This window comes from Solea solea, chromosome 10 (assembly GCF_958295425.1).
Source record: "Solea solea chromosome 10, fSolSol10.1, whole genome shotgun sequence".
Lineage (NCBI taxonomy): Eukaryota > Metazoa > Chordata > Actinopteri > Pleuronectiformes > Soleidae > Solea > Solea solea.
The window spans coordinates 23,077,915-23,105,346 of NC_081143.1; the positions used below are offsets into that span (position 1 = coordinate 23,077,915).

Sequence of the window (27,432 nt, forward strand, 5' to 3'; positions counted from 1 at the left end):
CCATTCCGGTTTTTTTTGCCGATTAATTCACCGACCATGTAAGTTGCTTTGACTGCAGCACTCGCGTCCTTACCACCTTTGTGGGCAAGTTGTTGCTGGGATAGTTTGAGACCCCTGCGGTAGATAAAATAACCTGCAGTCACTCCCATCCAGGAAGTGGTGTCTCTGGAAAAGTCGGGCTGTGTTTTCTTCCTGACAGCTCCCAATGGACGAGACAAGTCAAGTGTTCGCTGAGCGGAATATCTTTTAAATATCACCAGTAACTCATTCTGTCTCAGCGGGAAACGATGGAGGTGGATTCAGGTAAACGCAGAGTTAGTGCAGTGTCTGTGTCTGTTGCTGTTCTCTTTAACAACTTCATTAAAACAAGCACTTCTTCAACGTTAGCTCCGAGGCTAATCATGCTAGCCTCCAACAAGTAGCTGCTAACAACAAACTTAACAATCTGAACGGCTTTTTATTAAAATGATACATACGGTTTGGAAGCACTACAGTCAAATAGTTACTGTAATGATAATAATAATAATAATAATAATAATAATAGTAATAGATATACAATACTATATAATTGGTCGACACTTTGCATGTTTTTTTCAGCCTTTTTTTTTTTACTACCACTACAAAAACAAAGGAGACATCTTTCTTAACACACAAACAAGCTGACATGTGTTTTGGAGTTCCAGCTCAGATATGGTGTCGTATTATGAACTTTTGAAAAGTTTTAAAATGTCCTGCTAAGTTACAGGACAGTCTGGAAAAGCAAGGGGTTTTAAAAATTCCAATCGACAACATAGTTCAGATTAATGTATCACAGTTTTGCTGGCGATTATTGTTCTTGTCTGTTGTTAATAACAAAACAATTCAACAGCACACATGCATGTTTCTACATATCTGTTAGTTCAAGTTTATTGAATCAACAGACATGAAACTAACTAAATAAAATGTTAAATTCGATACAAAATTCAAAACTGTATACTATAACTATAACTATATATATAGTATATATATATATAACTATATATCTAATATAATAATATAAATTTAACTATACATCACATGCTTCACTATGCACAGAATGTACAAATGTAAATGAAAAAGCATTTCAGCTGAGTTGTTTAGTTCCTCTTTTTGGGAGAACAATATTTGTTGCACAATTGGAGACTATGTCTTTGAAGTGACTCAGCACAAATGTGTTGTTAAAAGTGTCATAGTTCATAAATGGTCTAAAAACGACTGTATCGGACTAATATCGTTATCGGTAGACATGATCTGCCACATATTCTCTGCCCCACTTTTGATAATAAAGAGTAAAATAAAGATTTTCAAAAGGTCCTCCTGAAGAAATTGTTTTATTTACAAAAGACAAAGTCTTTGTCTTTATAGGGAAGACACAACTGTAGATTGGAGAGATAGACCATAATTGTTGTCTCTCAAGTAAAGCAGTTTTGTGTATTAATTCTTATTACTTCAGTGCATATTTTAACAAATATAGGCACTTGAAAGTTGACTCAATAATACCATTGAGCACCACAATATCAAAACTATATCACCTATGATCTCATCATATTTGTTCACCTTTACAGTGTTCTACACCAATCACAGTGGGAGAGTCACAAGTAACCCACTGCTGGACCAGCTCCCGAGCTACCAGTCCCTCCTGTACCGCAGGAAGTCATCGACTGTTGGCAACAAAAGAAGGAGCAGCTCTAGATCCAGGGACAGCTCCTCTGGCAGCGGTAAATGGACCGTGAGCACTGTCGGCAGACATGATGAGAGGCAGAAGGGTCAGATGGTGGAAAGACCCATCAGGGAACTGACCAGGACCATGGCTGAGAAACGTCGAGACAAGTAGGGAAGAAATATTCATTTTTTTCTTGAAAGACACTGTTAAAAAGATCTGTTCCACTTTGAATGGGACTAGAAATTGTGTTGCTTGATGAATGAATCTCTATTTTCAAAAAAGGGTTACATAATGCTGTAGTGTCCTTAATTCTTTAATAAATAAAGACTTTAACTGTGTAACCTGTTAGAACGCAGCGTCTGGAAGAGGCTCGAGAACTCAGTAGCTGGAAACAATGGAGGCAAAACGCCCGGAGGAATCTCAGGAGGCTGAAGGACGACACTCATGACTTGCTGAGCTCGCTGCAGCTCTGGAGGGGAGACATCCACCTGATAGAAGGTGAGAGATAAGTGATTAGATGGTGTGATTGCCAAAAAGAAAGTATCTTAAAAAGACTTTCCTTTGTGTGAACAGGATATATACCAGTTTTTAAATATTTTTCTTACTTTTGTTGTCCTCCCATACAGGGATGTTTGGCACTGGGATCCTGTCTTACTTCTCCTTCCTGCGCTTTCTGGTCATGCTCAACTTGATCATTTTTCTGCTCATGTTCAGTTTTGTCATGTTGCCCATCATCATTGCTCCGCATGCTTCAGGAAATACGACTTACAACCAGAACGATGGTGAGAAGACGCTTGTTTATTGTATAGACTCGGAGTGAAAACGGCCTCATGCTTTCTATATATCATATACAGGCAGTGTGTGCAGTGTGTATCCAAGCAGTGCTCGACGTGGCCTGGTGCTCTATTATGAACACATTACTGATTTGCTGTCTGGTGGAGTAAGTGTTGAAGTTTTACCTTTAACCATTTCAAGACAAACTGATTGCATGTTATTACCATACTCACAAACTGTGCATCACCAACAGGGCTTTCTGGAGCAGACCTATCTTTTCTACGGCTACTACAAGGTGGACAAAATCCACTTTCCACACACCACTTACAATTTACCACTTGCGTATCTGATGGCCACGGTAGCGTACCTCTTCCTCAGCCTCATCTGGATTGTCAAAAGGTACTGAAATGAGAACTTTATGAGACATGTGAATTCATTTGAGTGATCAGTTTTGTGGCAAGTGTGTGTTCTTTCTCTCCTTCAGGTCTGCGACAGGATTCAAACGTAGCCTCATTCAGGATGAGGATCGCTTTCAGAGTTTCTGCAACAAGATTTTTGCTGGCTGGGACTTCTGCATCACCAACGAAAATGCTGCAAAGCTGAAGAGGAGCAGTCTCCTCTATGAGCTCCGGGTTAGTTTGGCATTCTGTGAAACAAGATGTATTAGATGCGGTACAAGGGGCCGTTTGTGTATTCTATCGTAATGTTTACATAAATTGATAATGTCTTACTGTGGATCTTTTATGTACACTCAACTTAAATATAATGCAACACTTATTATTTTACAATAACTTATTCATTTCACTTCCATTTAAAAGATTATAAGATGTCTTCTGCACACATACATGGCACAAATTAGAGCTCACCTTTTATTGTGAACCGGTTTGACAGGAATAACTCTTTTGTTTACGTCTTTTACTTCAATTAATGAAAAATTGGAGTAAATACAACGTTGGGTATCTTCCCAAAAATATATCCAGGTCAAGTACACTCACCATACACCATAGAAGATGTTTCAAATGTTCTATAATCAATGTTTTACCTGAATATTTACCTGCCACATTTTACTATATCCCCAGACGGATTTGGAAGAAGAACGGATTAAGCAGAAAATAGCGGATCGCACACGCAAAGAGAAGTGTCGGATTTACCTCATCCGTCTCATCCTCAACCTGTTTGTCATTGCTGTGTTGGCTGGTTGCTTCTACAGCATTTATGTAGCCACCATCTTCTCACAGAAAGCACAACTGAATAATATAAAGGTAGTAATCAAGTCAGTCTTTGGTCTTTTTTTTCCCATTAGCTTTCTACTTTACCCCAATGAAACTCATTCCGTTTGTTAGTAAAGCCTTGAGGTGATTATTATTTCTGTTATTTTGATCTCGAAATTGGTAAAAAGTTTGATAAAATTGAACGGAGACTCTTTCGTACCCTGAAATCGCTTTGTTTCCGGTGGCGCTCAATTCAGACAAACCATGAAATTGAGTTCCTGTTTCGCAGGTGAATTTCATTGTGGATCTGATCTACGAATATCTGCCTTCAATCGTTATCACGCTGGCGAACTTCATCACCCCCCTCCTCTTCTCTCTCATCATCAATTTTGAGGACTACTCTCCTGCCTTTGAGATCCGCTTCACCCTCATGAGGTAGAGCGGAGTCTCATGTGTTAACCAATGAGGAAATATTTTCAAAGATTAAACTAAAAGGTGAAAATTGTGGCCTTCTTTCCCTCCCGTCACATGTTCCTCCTCTCTTCACAGGTGTGTCTTTATGCGGTTGACCAGTATTGGGGTCTTGCTCTTCTCCCTTTGGTCTCAGATTACCAAATGTAAAGACGAGCCCTGTGTCTGTGGCTACAATCATCTGCTGTACTCTGTAAGTCTGTATTTCAAACACAGCACACTGTGGTTTTCTGCAGCTCAATCTCACTGTTGTCTCCCTTCCAACACATAATTATATTACTGTAGCTTTACTACTGCTTCTAGTAAAACTAATAATAATAGTATTTGTTTATAATGTTAATAATTGATGCCATTACTTAGAGTTTAACTGCAGCTGTATTTACCCGTTTTTATGTATCTTGATAAGAAATGCGATATTTAGTAAATCATTACATCTTAAATGCATTCTTAAACTAATTTTTTTGTTGCCCACAGTGTTGGGAGACCCGTGTTGGTCAGGAAATGTACAAACTCACCATCTTTGACTTCATGATTGTTGTCGCAGTCACCATCTTGGTAGAGTTTCCACGAAAGTAAGTCCTCACTTTCCTGTAGTAGTAAAAGTAAAAAGTAAACACTTTGTCTTTGTCTTATTTGTGTGTAAAAATGTGACAATCACAGCATTTTTTTCCAGTCGTTTTCCTTTTAGAAAAGTAAGTTGCCCTTACATTTTCCCTGTGCTACCCAGGCTCATAGTGATGCACTGTAACTGTGGCCTCGCTAAGTGGTGGGGCCAGCAGGAGTTTGCCATTCCTCAGAATGTGCTTGAGATCGTCTACGGTCAGACCATCTGCTGGATCGGCACATTCTACTGCCCGATGCTGCCTGCCATCTGCACCATCAAATACTTCTTCATCTTCTACGTTAAAAAGGTGAATTTTTGTCTCTCGTGTACAAAGAAAATGATGACCTTTAGCACCTGTTTGGATTAATTGGTTAATCAAGCACCTTACTATAATCTACGGAAGCGTATTGCTGCCACACATACAAAAAAAAGTGGGTATAACGAGAAACTATCACGTTATAACGCAATACTGAGCACCCCACTTTTTTTGTAGGTGTGGCAGCAATACGCTTCCGTAATAATCCGTTGAGATTGATTTGATTTAAATTGTTCTTCTCTTAGCTCACTCTGCATTTTATAAATTGATAAAAAGAAAAAAACAATCAGAAGTTAAATTTGTGAAAGTATTCTTACTTTACAGCATTTTTCTTACCCCTGCCTAAAACTTTTACCCTGTAATCTTATTTAAATGTCTCAAAATCAGGAACACGGCTAATACTGTGCCGCTGTTCTTTACTGTGTTTTTTTTACAGGTGTCTTTGATAAATAACTGTCGACCAGCCACACGTCCATTTCGAGCTTCCAGGTCTCACTTCTTCTTCCTTGGCGTGCTGCTGATCGGCCTGGCTCTGGCCTGTCTGCCTGTCATTGTCAGCGTAGCACAGTGAGTAATGACCATGTTAACTTTCAACCTCAGTCTCTGAAGCTTTAATTGAACCTCAAGGGCAAATATTGGCAACACGGGTCCGCATTTATGTGATGAATTTCACTTAAAGCTGCTGTCAGTGATACTTTAGTCAGTGTAACTTTGTGCCTGTTGCTGCTGTTAGCATTCCCCTCCCTCCTCCATACATCACTTCAAGAACTTTTTTGGCTGTTGCTACCCAATCCGTACCGGAAACTCTATACTATAGAGTACTATACAGCTAATTCCTGTTAGGGTTTAGCGTTGTAAGGGTATTGGAAAAATATTCTCATAGAAAACACCCCAAAGTCAATATTCTATCAAATATTGTGGAGTGATGCTGTGGAAACACAATATGCATTTAATAGATTCTTTGTTGCCATTAACTGTGTAAGAAATTAAACAAAAGAAAAGTTCTGGTGTCTAAAACCTTTGATTCTATATGATATTGACCCTTCATTTTTTGGGGTTTTTTCATTGTCTTAGTTATTTTTTTAGTTTTTTTTACCCATGTTTTATCCATTGTAAATAAATTTCTGGGTGGATTAATTTAAGCCCTTACAGGTTTCTCCAACCCTCTCACTCCTTTTTATTTTATTGTATTTGCATGGTTGTATTCATGTGTGTGAAATGAATAAAATGTTTGTTTGTTTTACTGATCTTTAAAACATTAAAGGAAATGTCTCTTTTCTGTCTTCTTTCTTGTTCCTGTTTGCACAGAATAAACTGTTCCCAGGCCTGTGGACCATTTGTTAATTACACCACCTCCTGGGAGGTGCTGCCAACTGCAGTGTCTCAGCTCCCTGATGGAGTCAAATCTCTGCTCTTTGCTCTCTCATCAGAGCCTTTCGCTGTCTCCTTCTTTGTTGTTACGTGGTATGTTTTCAGTCAGGTTTCTCAGCCCCCCAGACACTTTTTGTTTTTCCTCTGTGTTGATATGTTGTTTTAACCAAATGATTTTCTCTCTGCAGTTTGGCCATGTTTTATATGATTGCATTAGCTGGAGCTCACAAAAGAGTTATTAACCAGCTAAGGGAGCAGCTAGTCATGGTAGGTCTACACAAAAAAAGATATGGTTATATTCATGTTGTTTCCTTTCTTCTTTTTAATAACAGCCTTATCTTTTAACTTATACTTACTAGTCTATTACAAACTATTAGCTCTTGGTCATTTTGTTTTGCAGGAGGGTCGTGACAAACGCTTCCTGATCCAGAGGCTGTGCCAGGCCCAGAAACCCGCAGCAATCACATCTCCAGGGTCAAGATCACAGGTCCGCAGCCCCAGCAGAAGCAGCCCCAGCTACCACACCAGCTTCTCTAACAATTTTGATGAAGCACTGTTTCTGGCACACTCGCCTCCAGACTCCTCCACACATGTGTGAGACCACATGCAAGGAGGGAAAAATGGATTGGGATTGTAAAACAGTTTGAACATTTTAGATATTCTTATTTCTTTGTGAAAACACTAAATACTTTTTGCATCTTTGGACCAACCCTCATTAATGCCTTTTCAATTATCTTTTTAAAATAATCATAACACTATTAAGAAATGGAAATGTGCAAGTATTTTTAAACCAAATCATTGCCGGTCAGATGTTTGTTTGTTGGTTTTTAGTGCTTTTCCTTATTTTGAGTTCTGTCTCACTTTTTCCTTCTAAGAAGGACTGCCGTTATTGTAACCACTGGAGTGTAGAACAACCTTTCATAAAAGTGTATGCACTTTAAAAGTATTACTTGTGCAACCTCTGTAGTACTATGCATTTATTATTGCTATACTGTTGCATTATGATGCAAAGAATCTGTTCACCATTCTAACTAAACTGTATTATTGTTCTCCTTACCAAATACTGTGAGTCAGTTTTTGTAGCTCTGAAATACTGGTTGGTGGGTGTATCTGTACTTTAAACACTATTTTAGTCATATTTTGGGTAAATATTTTGTTTTTCAATGTCATTTGTAGTTAATGTAACCGCATTTATCTTTTTACATATAATAAATATTATTAAAAAAAAATGCACCTGATAATTGGGTTTTTACCGCAATCCTTTCTGTGGAGATTGTCATAGCACCTCCGGACCAGCAGGTGGCGGTGACGCCGTCAGTGTCTCCCCTCTTTCGCTCGGTCATTCAGTGACAGCAACTCAGCTGGTACGGAACCGGAGACAGCGTGCCGTAGCTGTGGTTCTGGGGCTCAAAATGTTGAGGATTACGATACGGGCTGATATGGGGTCTCTGTGGGTGTTATTCTGCGTGATCTACACACAGATTTGGACCGTGTCCTCCGATGATATAGTGGTGGCGTGCGGAGGCTTCGTGAAGTCCGACGTGGAAATCAACTACTCTCTCATCGAGGTGAGAGAGAGTAACTAGCTTAGCAGCAAGCTAACGGCTAGCAGGTTTATCGTAGTAAGCTAAAGGTTACGCAGAGACTGGAATGAATGACACTTTAAATGTAATATGTATTAATGCAATATTGTAATACAGTTTACATTTACATGTATGTAATAAGACGTTAGTATAGCGACGCACTGTTCAGGTTTTGTCGTAGTTCTGTGTTAGCCGAGCGCATTCACGGTTGACTGGAAAGCTATATGGGAAATTATATGAAATGGTTATACGCGACTGCTCACTGCTAATCTTAAAGCTTATCTGTGTGGATGAAGACGGTGGCCAATCCCTCTTTATCCACGGGGTCCTTACTTAGTCATTTGGTTAATTATGGAGGTTGTCATTTAAAAAATGGTTAGTTAGTTGGTGACAGCTGACACAATATGTATATCAATTGGCCTACTTCTAATGCTAATATACACCATTTCTTACCTTCCTAGCCCTAACATTTTAGGTTTGGTTATGATTCATTTAAGTTCTCTTTCATTCACAGATTAAACTTTACACAAAACAAGGTTCTTTGAAATATCAAACGGATTGTGCTCCAATCAATGGCTACTTCATGATCCCGCTCTACGACAAGGTATGGAAAGAAAACACTAAAACAATTTGTGATTGTACATGATGTTCATGTATAGAGACATACCACAAACACACACACGCATGTAATGTAAATGCATACGTTCATTGTTGTATTTAACTGGTTACTTATCTTATACATTCTCCAGCCACTGAACTGTAGCTGTAAAAAATGTAGTGTGTAGTATTTAAAAAATAAATAAAAAAATGTGAATGAAAAATGTAAATAGAAAAATGTCTTGTTTTTTAAATACAGGGAGACTTTGTTTTGAAGATTGAACCTCCTCTTGGATGGAGTTTTGGTGAGATTACCACGTCTACATCTTCACAATTCATATTGTTTGCAATACCTTTTGTGTTTATGACTTTTTTCTATCCGAATTTTAAATCTCACCAGAGCCTACTGTTGTCGACCTCCATGTGGACGGAGTAAGTGACATCTGTACGAAAGAGGAAGACATCAACTTTGTTTTCACAGGCTTCTCAGTCTCGGGAACGGTGAGATGTGTTTGAAAATGTCCCTTTTGCATCCATTATCTCAAGTTGAAGATTGTTAAAAATCAAATCTGAACTAAGAAAAGATGTTGGAGCTTAAAAGATGGTGGTGTCAATATTCCTCGCACATAAATCAGCCGTTCAGGTCTACTTCTTAAGAAAGTTATTTGATTAGTTATTCTTTTAACACGTGTTGCTTTTGTCTCATATTTTCTATTTATAATTTCCCAGTTTTGGGATCAATCCATCCAAACTTGTTTTGTCCTGTAAAAAATTAAACTCACTGATTTTCCCTCCTAATGTTCTGTGTTTCATTCAGGTTTTGAGTAAGGGTCATCTCCTGGGTCCGACAGGAGTAGAAGTCCGACTGAGTCGACAAGGAACAGAAGAAAAAATCCAGAGTGTTGTCACGCAGCCCGGAGGAAAGTGAGTGTTTCGCGCATCTTTTTGGTCAGTGGATGCACATGTGTCTCAAAATGACGGATGTTTTAAGACATTTCTTTCATTTTGTCTCACTAACACAGGTATACCTTCCTCAAAGTACTTCCTGGGATTTATGACATCACAGCTTTCCATCCCTCTTGGACTCTGGAGAAGGTTTGTGTATTTGCTTCTCCTATTAAATCCCTTAAAACTAAGTTATTGAGGTACTGCCATCGCAATTTTTGCTTCCTGTACGTTTTGTTGTTTACTGAAGCGGAGCTGTGAAGTGATCATTTCTAATTCTAGAAAACTTTATCTAATTAAAACATGAGTATTTAACCATTTTGTACTTAATGTACCCAAAATAAAAAGGTTACTGTTCTTCACATTGATGACCCTGGCAAGTCGTAAAATTTCAATGACAAAAGTTGTCACAATTTATTGGAAATTGTGGATTCTCTGAACCTATTCTGTGTCAGTAGCTGTTGCTCTGATTTGGACTCAGGAGGCTTGAGAGCTTTCAGTGAAGCGGTGCATAATTTGTCAAGACTGTGTGAAAAATTAAGTGCCATAGAGACCAAAGCATCCCACTGGTGGGATAATGAAAATTATGATCATGATTATTAAGATTTATATCCATGGATGTCACCCCAGTGAGAAATACGTTGGAGCCAGAATCTTGTATTCATTAGTCATACACAGATGTACTGTAGGTAAAAAAAAATAGAGAAATGAAAGTGAAATATTTAACCATTTAAAATAAACACAGTATAGTTATAAAGATGGATTTGTGCATTGTTTATCTGAGGCGGTTGGAGCTTATACTGACTTCTTTTAACAATCCCCTGGAGGCGATATATTCTTAGTTCCTTAATTACTTCACTGAGAAAACCATAAGACTCCTATATACTATATATGGTCCATGTTTTGTGAACAAACACAGAACTGGTTTTGCTTACAGAGAGATGGTGACAGCCCCACCTTCTTTCTCCCTCTTTCTCGACCAGTTATACCTGCAGCCTCACTGTTCTACTTTCTCTCCAAACCTCAGTCAGGAATATCATTTATTTGAATCGCAGTCACCTTTAATTTTTTTTTTTAATGTAGAATCAGTTCAGAATCAGTTCAGTGTAGAAAAGTTCTGTGAAGTTAGCAGGTTTGAAATGTAATGACATCACAATTTCAGCCGTAATTACCCCGCTCTCGACTGTGTTATTATTCTGACCCTGGCTATAACTTACGAGTTGACCTTTATCATAGAGTGTTACCACGGTGCATGTCTCCAACGCCAACGCTCTGGCTGCTGAACATCTGGTGGTTGGAGGCTACGATGTCTCGGGGGAGGTCCTCAGTGATGGAGAGCCCATGAAAGAAGTCACCTTCCTGCTTTACTCGGCCACAGTCCAGAAAGAGGTAAACCAGTGTTACCTCATTTATTATTTTAAGAAAATTCAGTTTCACTCCTTGTTTTTTTCAAAACAGGTAGTTTTTTTAATGACAAAATTATAAATTGGTCGGACTTAGTTTTTATAGAAAATAATTGTTCTGTTTACATAATAGTCATGATTAGGATTGTAGTTTTCTTCAATGGAAATACATCAAAAGTTCAAGGTTCTGTATTGCTGTTTATGCATTGAACACACACACACACACACACACACTTGTAATTGCTTTGACTGTTTGACCTCAGATATGTGAAAGGTTTCTGTTTATCAATTGTTTTTCTTTTTCTGCTCATAAAGAAATATAAAACTCACAATTAACTGGTTTCTCCAACTTTCACACAAGAGCAGAAATCAGTCTCGATATCGACTGATTTGAACCAGGGCCGAACAATGAATCAAAATTTTACAATACAGATTTTCAGATTGCGGAAGGCGCGATATTTCTTAGAGCCAAAATATGTCAAAATAATTGCAATTAGATATTAACTCAAAATCTAGTTTGAACTTGTATATTGTGATAACCTTATGGGCTAAATCATCCTAACTCTTTTGTTAATTAATATGTAATGAACTGTTTGTTGTTATTTCTAGGACGTCAGTGACTGTAACACAACCCCAGTGGAGGGGGCAGATCCCGGGGACAGCTCCTTGATTTTCCTGTGCAGTGCACTGTCCAGGGATGATGGCATCTTCGTCTTCCCCTCTCTGGCCAGCGGAGAGTACACTGTGGTGCGTCTTTATTTATTTATTTGCTCACATGCAGCAATAATTTCCCGGCAGTCCCTCACGTACATGTGAGCCTTTTAAGTCCATACGCTGCATAAGCATGTTGTTGGATGATACTTGATCATTCTGTATCTGGTGCTGAATGACGGTTAGCTTTTTTGAATCTCTTCAGAATTACCGCTAAACTCTGGTTCATGTAGAGATTGTGAATAATTGTGAATCACACTGAATGGCTATTGCATAAAATGTGTTCAGGTGCCCTTCTACAGAGGAGAAAGGATCACTTTTGATGTTGCTCCATCAAGGATGAGCTTCAAGGTGGAGCACAACAGTTTGAAGCTGGAGGTAAAGCGTCGGATTATATTAATTTTCTTTGGTCTTTATATTTATCTTTTTAAGTTAACGCACAGTTCTGTTTCTGCCACTCCGCATGCAGCCTGTCTTCAGAGTCATGGGCTTCTCTGTGACGGGCCGAGTTCTCAACAGTGTTGACGGCGAGGGCGTACCTGATGCTGCAGTGACCCTTAACAACCAGATCAAAGGTTACCATGCTGCAACACCACACACTACATAAAAATGGACACACTAATGTGGTTGATCTACAAACTTTTGTTGTGAAGCCTTAAGAGTCATGATTTAACTGGTGCCAGTGATGTCACTTTTTGAAACTAGAAGTTCATGGACTTATTCACTTCCATCCTTGCAGAGTTCTTTTGGCAACTAGCTGAATCGCCCCCTGGTGGCTAACAGCCAGTTCTATCCTACTTCTTAGGCTTCATTTTTCACAAGCTATGTTCATTTTTATGTGCTGTCAATGTACAACCCAGTAATGAAACAACAAGAAAACCCTCTCTGTGTAAACATATTCACGCTTGCTGTCTGTATACTCTGTCTTCACAGTTGTCAGCAAAGAGGATGGTTCCTACCGCTTGGAGAACATGACGGCTGGCACCTACACCATTCGTGTCAACAAGGAGCTGATGTTCTTTGAGACGGTCACTGTGAAGATCGCCCCCAACACACCCCAACTTCCTGACATCATCACCGCAGGGTACGTGTAGCTTGTTTTTTTATGTGTTTTAATGATTCATTCTACATGCATGCTCTTTCTCATTGCTGACAAGCCTTATGATGCCTCTCCAGGTTCAGTGTGTGTGGGCAGATCTCCATCAGCCACCTGCCTGAGGGCATGAAGCAGCAAGGTCGCTACAAGGTCACCCTGACACACCAAGGTCAAGACAAGACTTCCAGCCGCACCATCGAGTCTGACCCACAGGGGGCCTTCTGCTTTCAGGCCAAACCTGCAGACTATAGTGTCCATGTAAGACTCTTAATGTCAACTGAATGAATACTTGGAGCCAAGACACATTAATACATTTATCTGCATTGGCTTGGAAATGCATTACAAGAGAAGGCACCTGCTTTCTTATCTACTTTATAAAACAGTGTATTCAAACTCATTTGACTGCAGTATCTTAGTCTCTGATCACATGAACAAAAACCTTTAGGTCTTCCTGTATTTAGTAATGACCTGACATAGTTAAATACTGTTTTGCTTGTGACTTTCATGGCCAATTTCAGCGTGCACATAGTTGTATAATGAATGCTCACCTTTCTACAGCGTAACTTTGCTTTCTCCTTCATGTGTTAAGGTGTCTCTTCCTGAGCCAGAGGTGAAAGCAGGACTCGCTCTGCAGCCTCAGGCCCTGCAGGTCTCCCTTGTGGATCGGCCACTCACAAACCTGCTTTTCACCCAGTTCATGGCGTCCGTCTCTGGAAAGGTCTTCTGTCTAGGTAATTGGCTTTTTTATACAGTAGATGTTATTTTTATTTATGGAATACAGTCTCACCTTTTCACTTGTCTTATTTATACAGCAAATGATGATGTAGGATAAAGATTTGGGATTTTACTGAATTCTTCGGTTGTTATGTTTTTTGTTTTTTTTTGGTTTTTTTCTCTTACACAAGCTGACCTTTTGTCTTCTGCTTGACCTCTAGCTTCCTGTGATGACCTCTCAGTCGTGCTGCAGCCAGTGAGTCGTCAGGGAGACAGAAGGGCTGTGGCTCTGTCTAGCAGTAACGACATCCTCAGCTTCTCCTTTGACAACGTTCTGCCAGGGAAATACAAAGGTCAGAATCCACTGATATTAATAATAGATTTTATTCTATATAAATCATAATTGTAATATCCAATTAGAGCATTTACAAATCAAAAAATGAGTGGCTGTAAGTGTGTGTGTGTTTTCTCCCATTTTAGAAGGAATTGCAGGCAGAAAGTATAAACTGATTTCTCATTTTCAGAATCCATTGATGAATGACAGCTAATATTTCCTAAATGATTGTCAGAAAATCAATCAGTAATTACCCTTACCCGCTTTATGGAATAAAGCGGGTAATATTCTTTGTAATATTCTTTGTGTTCATACATCTTTGGAGCACATTTGCTCAGTTTGGTGTGTTGCTGGGCCAGAGTATGTGCAAGATGTTTACCTTCTTAATCAATTGCTTTAAAATTTGATAGTTATTAATTAGGACCCCTGTGAGGAAAGCCCGAACATCAAGTCATCATGGCAGCTTAGCCTTGCTCTCTGGAGCTTGTCTGACAGTTTTAATCCCCTTCAGTAAATATGAACACATTTGTTTACCTGTTACTTTGACTGTAAAGTATTTTAATTGCTGTTAATTCTCTCAGTGAGTATTTCACACGAGGAGTGGTGCTGGAAGCACAAGGCCATGGAAGTGGAAGTACTGGAGTCTGACGTCTTAGGGGTGGAGTTCAGACAGATTGGCTACATCCTGCGCTGCTCGCTCTCCCACGCCATTACTTTGGTGAGTAATTGGTAACTAAGTTCATTGGTAGTAGGTGATGTGCATGTCATTACAGGCAGTGATGAGCCGATATGATACTCAGTATTGGTATCGGTCCGATACTGGTCAAAATCACTGGATCCGATATCGGACAGGTAAAAGCTGAGTCATGTTGTGGGCTGTTCATTTCTTCTTTATGGGAGAAGAATATTTGTTCCACACTTGGAGAGTTATGTCTAAGAAATAGCTAACATAGTTGAAAGTAGAAAGCTCACACAGTAGAAAAGGTCTAAAATGACTGTATCTGACTGATATTGTTATCGGTAGATATTCAAGTTTGTGATAACGGTATCGGACATGAAAAAGTGATATCGTGCCATCCCTACTTACAGGTGGCAGCATATCCGTCTTTTATTCTGATTCTCACTCCATGGGTTTTTCTTTTCTGCACAGGAATTTTTCCAAGACGGCAGCAAACCGGAGAACGTCGGCATGTACAACCTCTCCAAAGGAGTGAACCGCTTCTGTCTCTCTAAGCCTGGTGAGGTCCATTCTCCTCACCTCTCATTAGCTAAACATAGTGTGAATTAGCATACCGAGAAAAGGAAAACATCCCTGAAAAACTGTTCCCCCTGTGGATCATTAGAGTAGATTTGTTGAGCCAAAAGGTCTGTGTCTGACTTACCTAAATATAAAACTGGAGCACAGTAATTAATCAACTAAACATGGCTTGTCCAGGTGTTTACAAAGTCACCCCTCGCTCCTGCCACCAGTTTGAGCAGGATTTCTACACCTATGATACGTAAGTAATCGGATTCTGTCTCCATTAACTTCTGTGTTAAAAGTCCTTTTATATTGTGCCTTAAAGTAAAGCATGTTCACTGTGTCTCTTAACAGCTCGGCTCCCAGCATCCTGACCCTCACTGCAGTGCGACATCACATGACCGGACTCATCACCACTGACCAACTTCTGGACGTCACCGTTACCATCAAGTGAGACTCATCGCGGCTTCACTCATGTTTCTCTGACATTCTCTGACACTGATTGACTGTCCTAAATGCGCCTTCCTTGATCAGGTCGTCCATCGAGAGTGAACCAGCACTGGTGCTGGGACCCTTACGCAGTCTGGAGGAACAGCGGCAGGAGCAGCAGCTGCAGGAGATTCAGTTACGACGTCAGGAACGAGAGCGGCGTGCTGCTGAACAAGATGCCGGCGCCAGCGACGATAACCCGCCTATCCAAGAGAAGGCTGATGAACTGACGGGCCCATTCCACTATGAGTTTTCCTACTGGGCCAGGTCAGTTACTCAGTGTTTTTACTGCAGTTTAAATGATTTCTTTGATCATTGGAGCTATCAAAGTAAGGTTTACAAGGTTGGAGTTCACCAGGAAATGTGTCTCTTGCATATCCTAGTGCTCTTTGTCCTTGCGTAGTGTGATGAGCTGCTGTCTGGTTTTAGAAGCTAGGGTTCTCACTGATAATGTGACGGCTCTACAGGTTGTTATTATGACTACACTCTCAGTTGTCATTCTTTCATCTTTGTGGGAATTCAGTGTGTTTATTGGTACTGTATGTGTTTGCACAGGGCAGGAGAGAAGATCACAGTGACTCCCTCTTCCAAGGAACTGCTGTTCTACCCACCTGAAGTTGAGGCCACTATCACTGGAGGTAAAAAAACAACTTCACACACAGACCAAAATGTACATCTATAATCCGTTTTTTGTTGTTTCTATTGTTGTGGCTGCTGCTTCTTTGTGCTTTGCTGCAAGCATAAGCCTAAAATGTAAAACTCTCCCGTCTGACAGAGTCATGTCCGGGTCGGCTGGTGGACATCGCAGGACGAGCAGGCCTCTTCCTGAAGGGCAAAGTCTCACCAGAACTACAAGGCGTCGAGATCTCTATCACTGAAAGAGGAGCTGGTGCTCTGCTCATTACTGTGGCCACGGATGAGATGGGAGCATACAGGTAAGAGAACCTGCTCTGTGCAGAAAATCCACTGTAGCCATTACTCTGTCCTAATTACTGCATTGAGATACTTGCTGGCACAAACACTACATACACACCTGGACCGGTATATCACAAAGAAGGGTTTGCTCCCTGAAGAAAGGTGTATTAAAGCAGTAGCGTGTAACTCTTTGATATAAACCAATGTCCGTTACATTCAAACCATTGTCTTATGGGTTCAAACGATGCTGATTAAGACGGTCAGATCCACACGACTCTCTCCATGTTCTTCAGTGTAGCAGTGCTTTGTTTTGTCTGTGGAGAGACAAAGTGATGCTGCGTTTTACATCACCACTGATTTAGGGAAGGCAGTAAAGTGAGACGGCAGTGAACTGTCGTTTAAAGAATTATCCCCGGCTCTCTGAAACATGAGTAACGGGGAAACGGATGTTTAAAGAGAACTTAAGGTTAAGGAAATAACCCCTGTTTTCTGAAACTTGTGGGGTAGTGAGATATTGAACTGAATGTTGAAAGACTGATTGGAGGTTTTCGTTGTTTTAATTATTGATTCCAGGAAATGAATACAATTCTAACAATATCTAGTGTATTCAGTCTGGAAACCTCAGTTTTGAAGTTTTTCACTGCTTTATATATTCATCAAAAACTTCTGATGGCTAGATAACCCACACCATTTTTTACAGAAAACATTTTTTTTTAGTATTTGAACATATGCTTAATGCCTAATGTAAGGCTGAAACAATTATTAACCGATTGCTAAATGAATCGCCAACTATTTAGATAATCTCTGAATCTGTGATTTTTTTAAGGATTTAAACCAGTTTCTCTGAATTTTTCAGCTTCTTAAATGTGAATATGTTCTAGTTTCTTTTCTCCATAGAACAAAGAAATCATTCAAACTGAGTCATATTTGGTTTGTTGACCAAACAAAATGTTTGGTAACATCATTATTATCAAGTTTGAGAAAGAATTATCAACATTTTATGGACAATATGGATAATATATTAAAAACCAAAAGCTCTTTGAAATCTACTATTTTTAAATGTCTGTTGTTATTTTATATGAGCGTTAAAGGTGACGTCATGATTCATACTATAAAAGATGCATTCACGGACATGTAGTCACATACACATGACTTCTGCTTTGCTTGTTCCAGTGTGGGTCCACTTCACAGCGACCGTCAGTACGACATCAGCGCCAGCAAAGAAGGTTTTGTCCTGAGTCCTGTGGAGGGAACGCGGGGGGATTTCAAGGCCTTTGCCCTGGCTGGTGTGACCTTCAAGGTACATGTAACCTTCCTCCTAACATCACCTGCTACTTTCACGTCCACTGTTTGACCTTGAGTATCTTTACAGTTAAACTCCTTGTACTCATTTACTTCTCCCACTGATGATGTGGTACGAAGTGAATGTGGAATGACGGGATAAAAAAAAGCCACCGTTAATTCCTATCACTGATGATAAACTCTATAAAACAGCTTCCTGCTTTGCCGGGGTGCCGTCAGTGGCTTCGCCTTTGCACTGCATTTATTAAAGGGATGTGCAGTTATCTACAGTGACCATGAGATCCTGGCCCAAATAATCACTGGCAGTTACCCTTTCAGATTGTCTGAGGAATTACTTTGAATTTTTCTTTACGGCATTTACGGAGTTTTTGTGTCCTTGTTCATTCTTCTTTTGTAAACACTCCAGAACATCACAGTCTCAAAACTCCCCTGCCGTCCTAATTATGCCACTATTTCACCACTTTGTGCCATGATTGTGTATTATTTTATTTATTTTTTTTAAGTCTGTGTGAGTTTGGCTACAGTACACATTGAGTCCACATTGTGATAAAAATGAAGGAATTCCACCGCAGTTTTAATAACTTTTTGCTTGACTTGACCTGACTTTTTGAACAAATTCATGACCATTTTTGTTTTAAAACATAAATTCTGCTCTGGATATTCCCGTTTTCCACAGGGGAACAAAAACAGAGGTTTAAAAACATTGCTTGCTCCATTTGTTGTGAAAACTTTGTGTTTTTCTGTATTTTTTTCAGCCTGGACGGACAAAAACTGAGAACATTAGTATTAATGACATTCCCCCTCCTGACTGGTTCTTATTGCTGCAACTGTGAGCTAACTGCGCACTTAACTCTTAATTTAGTTTTTTTCATTGTTCTTACTTTTCACAATTATTGTTTGTCGTCAGTATTATACTCTGAAACTAAGCAGACGAGGGAATCGATTCCCCATGTACACCAGCATGCACATGTACCTGGATGGTCACGTGATATAAGTTTTTTGTTTTTTTGCTAGGGATTGGAATCGGTATCGGTCAGTATCGGTATCTGTACGATACTGGTTAAAATCACTGGATTGGATATCGTACAGAGAAAAATGTAGAATCCGATAGGCCAAAAATCCTATATATCGTATTCTTCCCTATGCACAGACTCTCTAAATAAATATCAGGAAAACCATTTTAGCTGAGTCATGTTTGGGCTGTTTATTTCTTCTTTTTGGGAGAACAATATTTGTTACACAGTTGGAGAGTTGTGTTTTTGAAATAACTCGGCACAAATGTGTCGTTAACAGCTTCATATGTTCATAAGTAGTATAAAATAAATGTATCGGGACTAATATCGATATCGGTAAGTACTCGAGTTTGTGGTATCGGACACAAAAAAGTGGTATCGGGATATCCCTAGTTTTTGCATGGACCCAGGTTGTTTCTGACATGGAAACGTTAAGTCAAGATGTTGTCAAGTCATGATGAGATCCATAACCTTTACCCTTTTTCTCTTTTTCATCAGATCAGATCAGAGGATGGTCAGCCCCTCTCGGGCGTCCTCCTGTCTCTGAGCGGAACTCAGTTTCGTTCCAACCTTCTGACACAGGACACCGGCCTGCTCACCTTTAATAACCTGGTATTGATCCCCTAGCAATTTGTTCATTTCATTCTGTCTTTCTGTGGTGTGAGATATGAGCCCTTTAAGGCTGATTGCAAGGACACTTCGACCTCTGTTGTGGTAGCCGATGTATGTTTTCATGCTTTTCATTTGACATGATCTCTGCTCCTGTCTCCTCAGAGCCCAGGTCAGTACTACTTCAAGCCCATGATGAAGGAGTTTCGCTTCGAGCCGGCGTCTCAGATGATCACAGTGGAGGAAGGTCAAAACCTCAGTATCGACATAACGGGCGTTAAGACTGCGTACAGGTATACAAAATTACCTGGAATTGCCATTTCTTGTTTAGTTTAGGTTTAACATTTACAGTGTGTCTAGAGTGTCATGCAAATGTTTTTAGAATTAAAAATAGAGGTCAGTTTCAACAGTTTTGTCATAAAGTTGTTTTTTTTTTAACTATTGTCAGTTAGACGACAAAAGACCTAATTTAATGATATCGGAAAGCAGCATGGGATCATGGGAATTTCGCTGTCTCATTTACATGTAGAGCTCACGCAGCAAATGGCGATGAGCTGTTGTGATCCATTTGTGACAAATAGATACAATAAAATGAAAAAACAAAAGACAACACACTGGCTCACTACAAGTACCAAATAGTTCCTTTCTCACTCAGATGATATAATTAAAAGGCCACCGAAATGAAGTGGTCCATTTCCTTTAACAGAAATACAGATTTATATGGATTTAAAGAATGATGTGGAAACGTTAAAACGAAGTACACTAAGCCAGACTGCCGGCCACTGACACTGAGGCACACTGAAAACAACTGCTTTACAAGTCACATGTTTGTGGAAAACCAACCTAAACATGGTGTGGCGAGGCAAGCTGGGACCATAGGTGGAAAAGAGGCTTTAGTCTCATAGCTTGTATGACCCTTTAATGAACCGTTAAGTATTATATCTTTAACTTCAAGCTGTAGTAAAAGTAAAGATGCCGTAATTACACCCGTTCCTTAGATTCTTGTCCTTGAACCTTTTTGCCCAGCACTGGTTTCACTGGACTCCAGAAATGTCTATTTTCCCACATGTGTCTGATCAGTGTCACGGTGTTGTGCCTTTGTCCACAGCTGCTACGGAGCGGTGCAGTCCCTCAGTGGGGACGCGGAGCGCGATGTTGCTGTGGAGGCAGTGGGTCAGGGAGAGTGTAGCCTCTACAGCGAGGACACAGTCACTGACGAGGAAGGCCGCTTCAGACTGAGGGGTCTGCTGGTGAGGCCACTGAGAGCTGTCCAAATCTCACTGAACTGAATCACACTGGTCCAAAAAGGAGAAACGGGGAAAACATACCTTTTGTATTCAGACTCAGTACTGCTTTTATTGTAAAACTTAATCAACTGTGTGTTTCCTTGCAGCCGGGTTGCAAGTATCTGATTCAGCTCCGTGCTGAAGGAAATGACCACATCGAGAGGGCTTTACCACAACACAGAGCTATAGAGGTAAGCAAACCATTTGATTCCAGACTTCCTGTACAACAACACAGTTTTTCCTGATGTTTGGAAAAATTCATTCAGCCCATGGTAAATTAAAGAAATATTTAAGTTTAAGTTTAGGAGAGACCAGGTAACAAAAGTCCATAGTGTCTGAGTCCAGCTGCACTATTTGTGTGTTTAAATATAACACCAGCGTTCAGTAATCAAGATGCTAAAACTACACATCTCCTTATTTAGCACATTGTAGGTCTGTCTTGTGATCCCCACCCAAAAGATGTGTCATCAGTGATGGGAGAAATTACTGTTCTCAGCCTCTCAAATGTAATGACATGCTTTTGTTTAATCCATCTTTAAAAAGAAAAAAGGGTGTGAACCATCAGCAGTGAGATTAAGTTTTTGTATAACAATCAAAAAACATGTTTTTTTTCATTATTTTTTCCATTTGCTCTAAAATACAAATGTAATCCCCAATCCACTGATTCACAAACAGTATCTCTACTGTGTGGACATGAAAAGCTGAAAAACCAGTGCATACACACAAAAAAAGAACACGGTGAACAGGTCACCGTGCTTGATACAGCTGTACCCTATTTAAGAAGACTTCTCATTTAAAAAAAAAATATATATATTTTGCCTCCACACATTTAGGAGATGAGTCAATAATGAAAGACGTCAGTTTATTTGTTATGATTGATTTTTGAATATCCAATCCAATCCAACTTTAAGAATAGCCGAAACAAAGTGCTGTAAAGGTTCTAACCCTTGAACCTTGGCTGAAGTGAAAACATCAGAGCTCTTTTGCTCAACTGAAAACACTGAAACACTGAAAACTAGATTGGAGGATATGGAGAACTTGAGATGTTAAAACGACTGATTGTGATCCCGTTTCCAAAACGCAGAACAAAAGCAGCGATAATCTTGTTGCAAGTTTAGACCTCTCGGTTCATAATTTCAGCTTTGCCTGAAAAGTGTCGGGACCCCCTAATCTCTCCGACAAGCCTGGAAATGCCTTCATTCTGCCTAATTCTCTGTTATTAAAGCACTGTGACTTGTACTAAAGCTGTATCTAGACTTGTTATTTTTAAGAGTTCATGGTCGTGTGTGTTCACCCTCAGGTTGGCAGCACTGACATCGCCGGTGTCAACATCCTCGCCTTCAGGCAGATCAATCAGTTTGACCTCAGCGGGAACGTCATCACGTCCCCGGAACATCTACCAACGTTATCGGTTCGACACGTTTGTTTTTCCTCATGTGATCCCAGCTTTTGATGAATCTCTACATCTTCTCTGCAGTAGTTCTATGGCGGCTTTGTGAAGAGTTTTTTAATTTAACCCTTTATTATCTGCTTTGCCCAGGTGAAGCTGTATAAGAGCGACAACCTCGACAATCCAATCAACAGCGTCTCTCTGGGACAATCCCTCTTCTTCCACTTCCCTCCTCTGGACAGAGACGGAGAGGTATCAGCTCATAATTCTCCTAAATGTCTTAATGTGCTTTTGAATTTCACTAAATGTATGTACATGATGATGAGCCAGTTATCTGAAGTCTCCTCTCTCTCTCTTCTGCAGACCTATATTCTGATGCTGTACTCCACGCTGTCCCGCTCTCAGTACGACTTCACTCTGCCTCAGGTCTCCTTCACGTCCAGTGGCCACCACAAGCACATCACGCTCACCTTCAACCCCACTGTAAGACGCACATGCCTCACAGTTAAACCACTCCACTGTATTTTCTGCTGTTTGATAGTGTCGGAAAGTCTCAGGAATTATGACACACAGTGAGATACGTGTGTATTTATTTGTCCTTTAATTAGCCAGGAAGGTCCCATTGCGATACAAGATCTCTTCTTCAGATATAAAACTCGCAATAGAAGCTAAAAGGAAGTAGTTAAAGGAGAGTAAAGAAGAGAGACATAATAAAAGTAAATAGGCCATACCAACAAGATCCTTAATCCAAACCCCTCAGAAAAGCAATGTAAAACAACATGTTTCTTTCCTTTTGACGGTGTTTAAAAACAGCAGTGTCTGTAGGGAAATTGTGTTTTGCAGCTAATGATTTGGTGGTTTTGTGCAAAAGTTACATATCACAACACCTTGGTATCACAAATTTTAGATGCTTTCATCCGCATTGGGTCTTAGTTCACAGAAGTATAAGTAGTTATAACTTGATTATGATACATGGTTGCTCTTGCTACCCGAGCTCTACCAAGGGTTTCTATGCATGTGTGAAGTGTGGCACTCGGGCACTTTCCATGGATTGTAAATAAAATAATGTTATATTTTTAGTTCATGAGTTTTATAAGAATAACTTTTGTTGTATGGTGGCTGACGAACAATAGTGGTAACAGGAAGTAGCCGCACTTTTGCACATGCATCGAACCAACTGTATTTTTCAGTACAGATGGGGTAGAAACGGTGGCATTTCATTGATGTGTTATTTATTATTTTGCCAGTGCAGTGAAATGCAAAAAACTTTTTTTTTGAGTCATGCGATTTCTAAATGGCATTCTTAATGTACTGAATCTGTTTCCATTGTATTCATTGATCGGTCAAACCTTCCCACCTCCCCAAAGCATAAAGGTTTTTTTATGCACAAATTAAAAACAGATGGAAACTCACTAGTGTGCTCTATATATATATATATATATATATATATATATATATATATATATATATATATATATATATATATATACAGTATATATATAAAATAATGTATTTGTGTTTTTTCACAGCGTAAAGTGCCTGACCAGGATGTTGCCCAAGGCTCTTACATAGCTCTGCCCCTCACTCTGCTGCTGCTGTTGGCAGCGTACAACCATGAGAAGGTATAAACCACTTCCATCTGCTGGAGACAGGCTGAGCCTTTCTTGCTTGGCTATCAAATTTGACATGCTTTTAGGGTTTGACATGTAAAAGGGAAACATTGTCTGACTCCATATGGTTTCCATGTTATGTTGTCAGATCTTTTGTGTCCGTTCATTGAAGTCCATCACATATTTCCCCTTGTCTCCTGGTCTTTGCAGGTGATCCCACTCCTGTTGCAGCTCGTGAACCGTGTCCAGGGCGTGCGGAGCATGACCCAGGCCAGCGGGGACAGCGCCGCCCTGGATGAAGCCAAGCGCCAGGCCAAGAGACAGAAAGCCAGACGTACATGAGAACGCAACCACAGTTCAACCTCAACACACCTTTGTAAGCTAAACGGGACACTAGCGCTCGCAAACACCTGCCTCGGCAAACACTGGGTTTGACGTCTTCAGTTGTGTCGGCTAACGATGGGTGCTTTTAAACTTGTTTAGTCCAGTAAAGATGTGATTTGGCCTCACGTGAAGTCCAACGTTAACCACTCGAAGCAGGATTCCTCCACCTCATCAGCATCATCAGCCATCCTCAGATTAACCGGACTAAAAGCTGACATTTTACAAGATGTTTTCTCCCTCTTTTTTTTTTTTTATCCCAGAACACTTATTATCTAAAGGAATATCGAATTATTTGTGAAAAATGTTGAATTATTATGAGCCATTTTTATACTTTTTCATTTTTCTCGGTCAACTAAAAGTACTTGAATGCATGTTATGTCCATCGTGACATAGTTTAGACTCAAAGTTATTGGTTAAAATAAGAAGTCAAAGAGATTATTTTCCTTGTGCTTGTAAAACTGTTTAAGGAAAAGTAAACGTGAGAGCTTTAAATTAAGAATTTCCAAATTATATTCGTAGCGAGATATTTTCCCCACTGACTTTCTGTTTCCGTGTCAACATGTCATTTCACAAGTTTAAAATGTCTGTGTCTTATAACATTTGAAGCCATAGATTTGATCTTAAACAGCACTGATGTCACCGTTTACAGTGTAATTGCTCACTGGGAGTGAAAGACGGCCAATGATGTTGACAGTTCCGCCTTTGTCGGCCATATCGCTCAAATGTAAAAACTCTGAAATGCACTCCGTTCTCTCCTGATGGTATTTCATAAGCTGTTAAGCGTGACGCAAGATTGACTCAATGTCAGTTTGTCCATCAGCTCAGGAAGATGATGGTGGATTAGACGCTGGAAATATTGGTTTCAATAGTTTGTGATGAGATTTGTTTGGTTTTTTTGGGGGGGGGAGGGGGGTTGAAAGGTGAGGTAGGGAGCTCTAGAATCTTACTAATAATTGATTAATTTATTAACATATGTGTAATCAGATGTGAATGTCTTACAGAATTCTTTTTGAATGATTCCCTGTCAGATGAAGTGTGTGTCAATAGCTGAGAAGCAATATAAATTTCAAAATGCCCCCACAGAAGTGGAAGAATTAGTGAGAAGATCAATACAGGATCTGTAACGACCTCGTGTTAAACTGTGAAATATCAGGCGGAATCCTAATTTTTGCAAACGCTCGTTTGTTTTTACTGCTCAGCTGTGGGGTGCACTGTGAAAACAGTGGAGCCCAATTATTTTTCTGTTCTTAGTCATCTGCTCAGAGCTGTGGCCGAGTCATTTCGACCACTGACTATGTACTAAGTTGAGGGATCTTCCAATTAGTCCACATTTAGGGGGAGTTAATGACTTTGGCTGGGGTGGCAGAGGAGAGGGGTGAGGGAAGTGGAATGAATTGTCACTCGGTCAGAATCTGTTAAATGATGTTGTTTTTGAGAAAATGAATAAAGATTGACTGGAAAATACACTTGACTACTGTGTGTGGTTTTGACTCTAGGGGGCAGTGTAGTGCTAGACTTTAATACTTTCCCAAAGATATACCAAGAACTTAAGATCTCTTCATCTTTGTAGTGTCAGCGAACAAAAGTTGTCAGGTTTTCAGTAAGGATCAACAACAAATGGGGAGTAAACCCACACAAAAGTGATATTATTCCTTCTCTTCACTCAAGTAGAATGAGCCAGGACACGCTGATGTTTGGTTAAAAGAGGATGTACAATGGAGTTGAGCTGAAGGGACCACTCGGCATAAAACTTACTGTTCTAATATGTCTTGAGAGCCCTGCTGCCTTTCTGTGTTGCCCACTGGGTTATGCAAAAAATGTGTCAGACAGCCAAGAGCTTAATGAACTACTGTACATGAGGCCCAGCTCCCGAGTAGGCTGGCCTGAAAGGGTCTCAAAAAAATCTTTTCAGAACATTGTTAGGTCAGCAGTGCTATATATAGATAACACTGCTAACAGACACCAGATATACACACAGTTTATGGGCAAAAACACCTCGTGTAACTATAATTGTCCAGTGTTCAAGTGTAAGATTTTGCAGGGAAAAATCTGACCAGCTTCCACCTTCAGACAGTGCTAGACAAGCATAGTATTGATCAGTGGTTACCACAGCAACTCAAAAGGTAGCACTTATTATAAATACTTGGTAAGTACTGCATGGACATTTTGATGAAACACATTCCCAAACAACCTTTTTTTGACCAGTAGGAATGGCATATAACACGTATTAATTAATTTCTCTTGCTCGTTTGTCGGGAGCAGAAGAAATGCCATATCAACAGAGTATGCAATAATTAAGAAATAAGATTAAATACTTAAATACAGATAGAAAAGACAGAGTAAAATAAGATAACAATTAAAGTGCTGGATTCAGTGACTTTAAAATGGAAACAGAACAGGAGACAAATTTAATTTGTTAAAGCAACAGGAGAGCGTACTCTCCCACCAAGCCACTTACTTTCCCACAGTGTCAATACATTTGTCTAATTAACAAGGTTAACTCTTATAATCATTTTTTTCCCAGAAAAAGTGCTGCATAAGCTTCTAAAGGAAGTGGAATTGTCAGATAACATCCAAATACCATGGATGCCACATACAGTATATTTGGTTTGTCCCATTATAGGGAGATACAGGGGTGTGAATGCTCAGCTAGGGACCTATTTTACAGTGACACCTTGACCTGGAAGTTAAAACAGGCAGAAAATGGCCAGTACTGTTCTAAGTAACACAGAAATTGGATTAGCTGGATGTAGCTGTTGCGTTAGCAGCTAACATGTGAATCAAGTGGATAAAACTGCAAAGGTAAGAGCTGATTAATGTATAATTGGCGACATTTTTATTGTTTTTCCTAAGCACTGGCTGCTAGTTCAGTGAAAGAAAAGGAATACTTAGTTGTTCTTACAACAGGCTCTTGGCTTTGAGAAGTTGTGTAGCTTTTGTTTGTTAGCTTGGATATTGAGTGGTCGTGCTGGTCAGAATTTTGTGAGCTTTTATTGTTGGAGGTGACTTAGTGGCTTGTATTGGAGCTGTTTTTCAGTCAAAGTGTTAATTTTTTAATTTTTATGGGCATTTAGCAGAGCTTCTTGCAATTCTAACAAGTTAGACTTGTTAGCACATGTTTACTGTACTGTCAACTTCCTGCCTGTCTGTGTGCTCCCTGTTTTGACCACAAGGGTCCTTGACTACAAAGCGGTTGTTCTGGAACTTTTTATCCCAAGTTAGGGTCGCGGGGGGGCAACTAATTTTTATTAGGACCTGAGCACACAAAGTGCTTCTTCCTCTTCTTCTTTTTTTTCAAATGAATTGTGTTTTGTGGGCTTTCCCATGCCCCAAAACTCCAGAATTGCAACTGCATCAATCTTGGTGTAATTTTACATCTGAAT

At 39.8% G+C, this 27,432-nt stretch overlaps 1 protein-coding gene across 1 annotated transcript; it reads left to right on the forward strand.

Moving 5' to 3' along the window:
• Window positions 1-144: 144 nt before the first annotated feature.
• nomo (nodal modulator) lies at window positions 145-25,515 on the forward strand. Its single transcript, XM_058640225.1, is given in 48 exon segments — window positions 145-303; window positions 1,584-1,848; window positions 2,031-2,179; window positions 2,308-2,463; window positions 2,536-2,621; window positions 2,709-2,854; window positions 2,940-3,087; window positions 3,535-3,717; window positions 3,956-4,101; window positions 4,216-4,330; window positions 4,612-4,709; window positions 4,865-5,048; window positions 5,494-5,624; window positions 6,366-6,521; window positions 6,617-6,695; window positions 6,829-7,020; window positions 7,782-7,812; window positions 7,815-7,996; window positions 8,526-8,615; window positions 8,868-8,913; window positions 9,009-9,109; window positions 9,426-9,532; window positions 9,631-9,703; window positions 10,790-10,942; window positions 11,566-11,703; window positions 11,956-12,045; window positions 12,137-12,242; window positions 12,601-12,751; window positions 12,844-13,021; window positions 13,353-13,494; window positions 13,699-13,830; window positions 14,393-14,529; window positions 14,962-15,049; window positions 15,247-15,310; window positions 15,406-15,501; window positions 15,586-15,807; window positions 16,096-16,178; window positions 16,316-16,475; window positions 17,629-17,755; window positions 19,269-19,382; window positions 19,545-19,672; window positions 20,488-20,629; window positions 20,773-20,856; window positions 21,966-22,076; window positions 22,206-22,307; window positions 22,419-22,538; window positions 23,585-23,677; window positions 23,876-25,515. Coding segments are annotated over 48 exon segments (5,973 nt in total). The 5' UTR covers window positions 145-287; the 3' UTR covers window positions 24,008-25,515.
• Window positions 25,516-27,432: the final 1,917 nt, after the last annotated feature.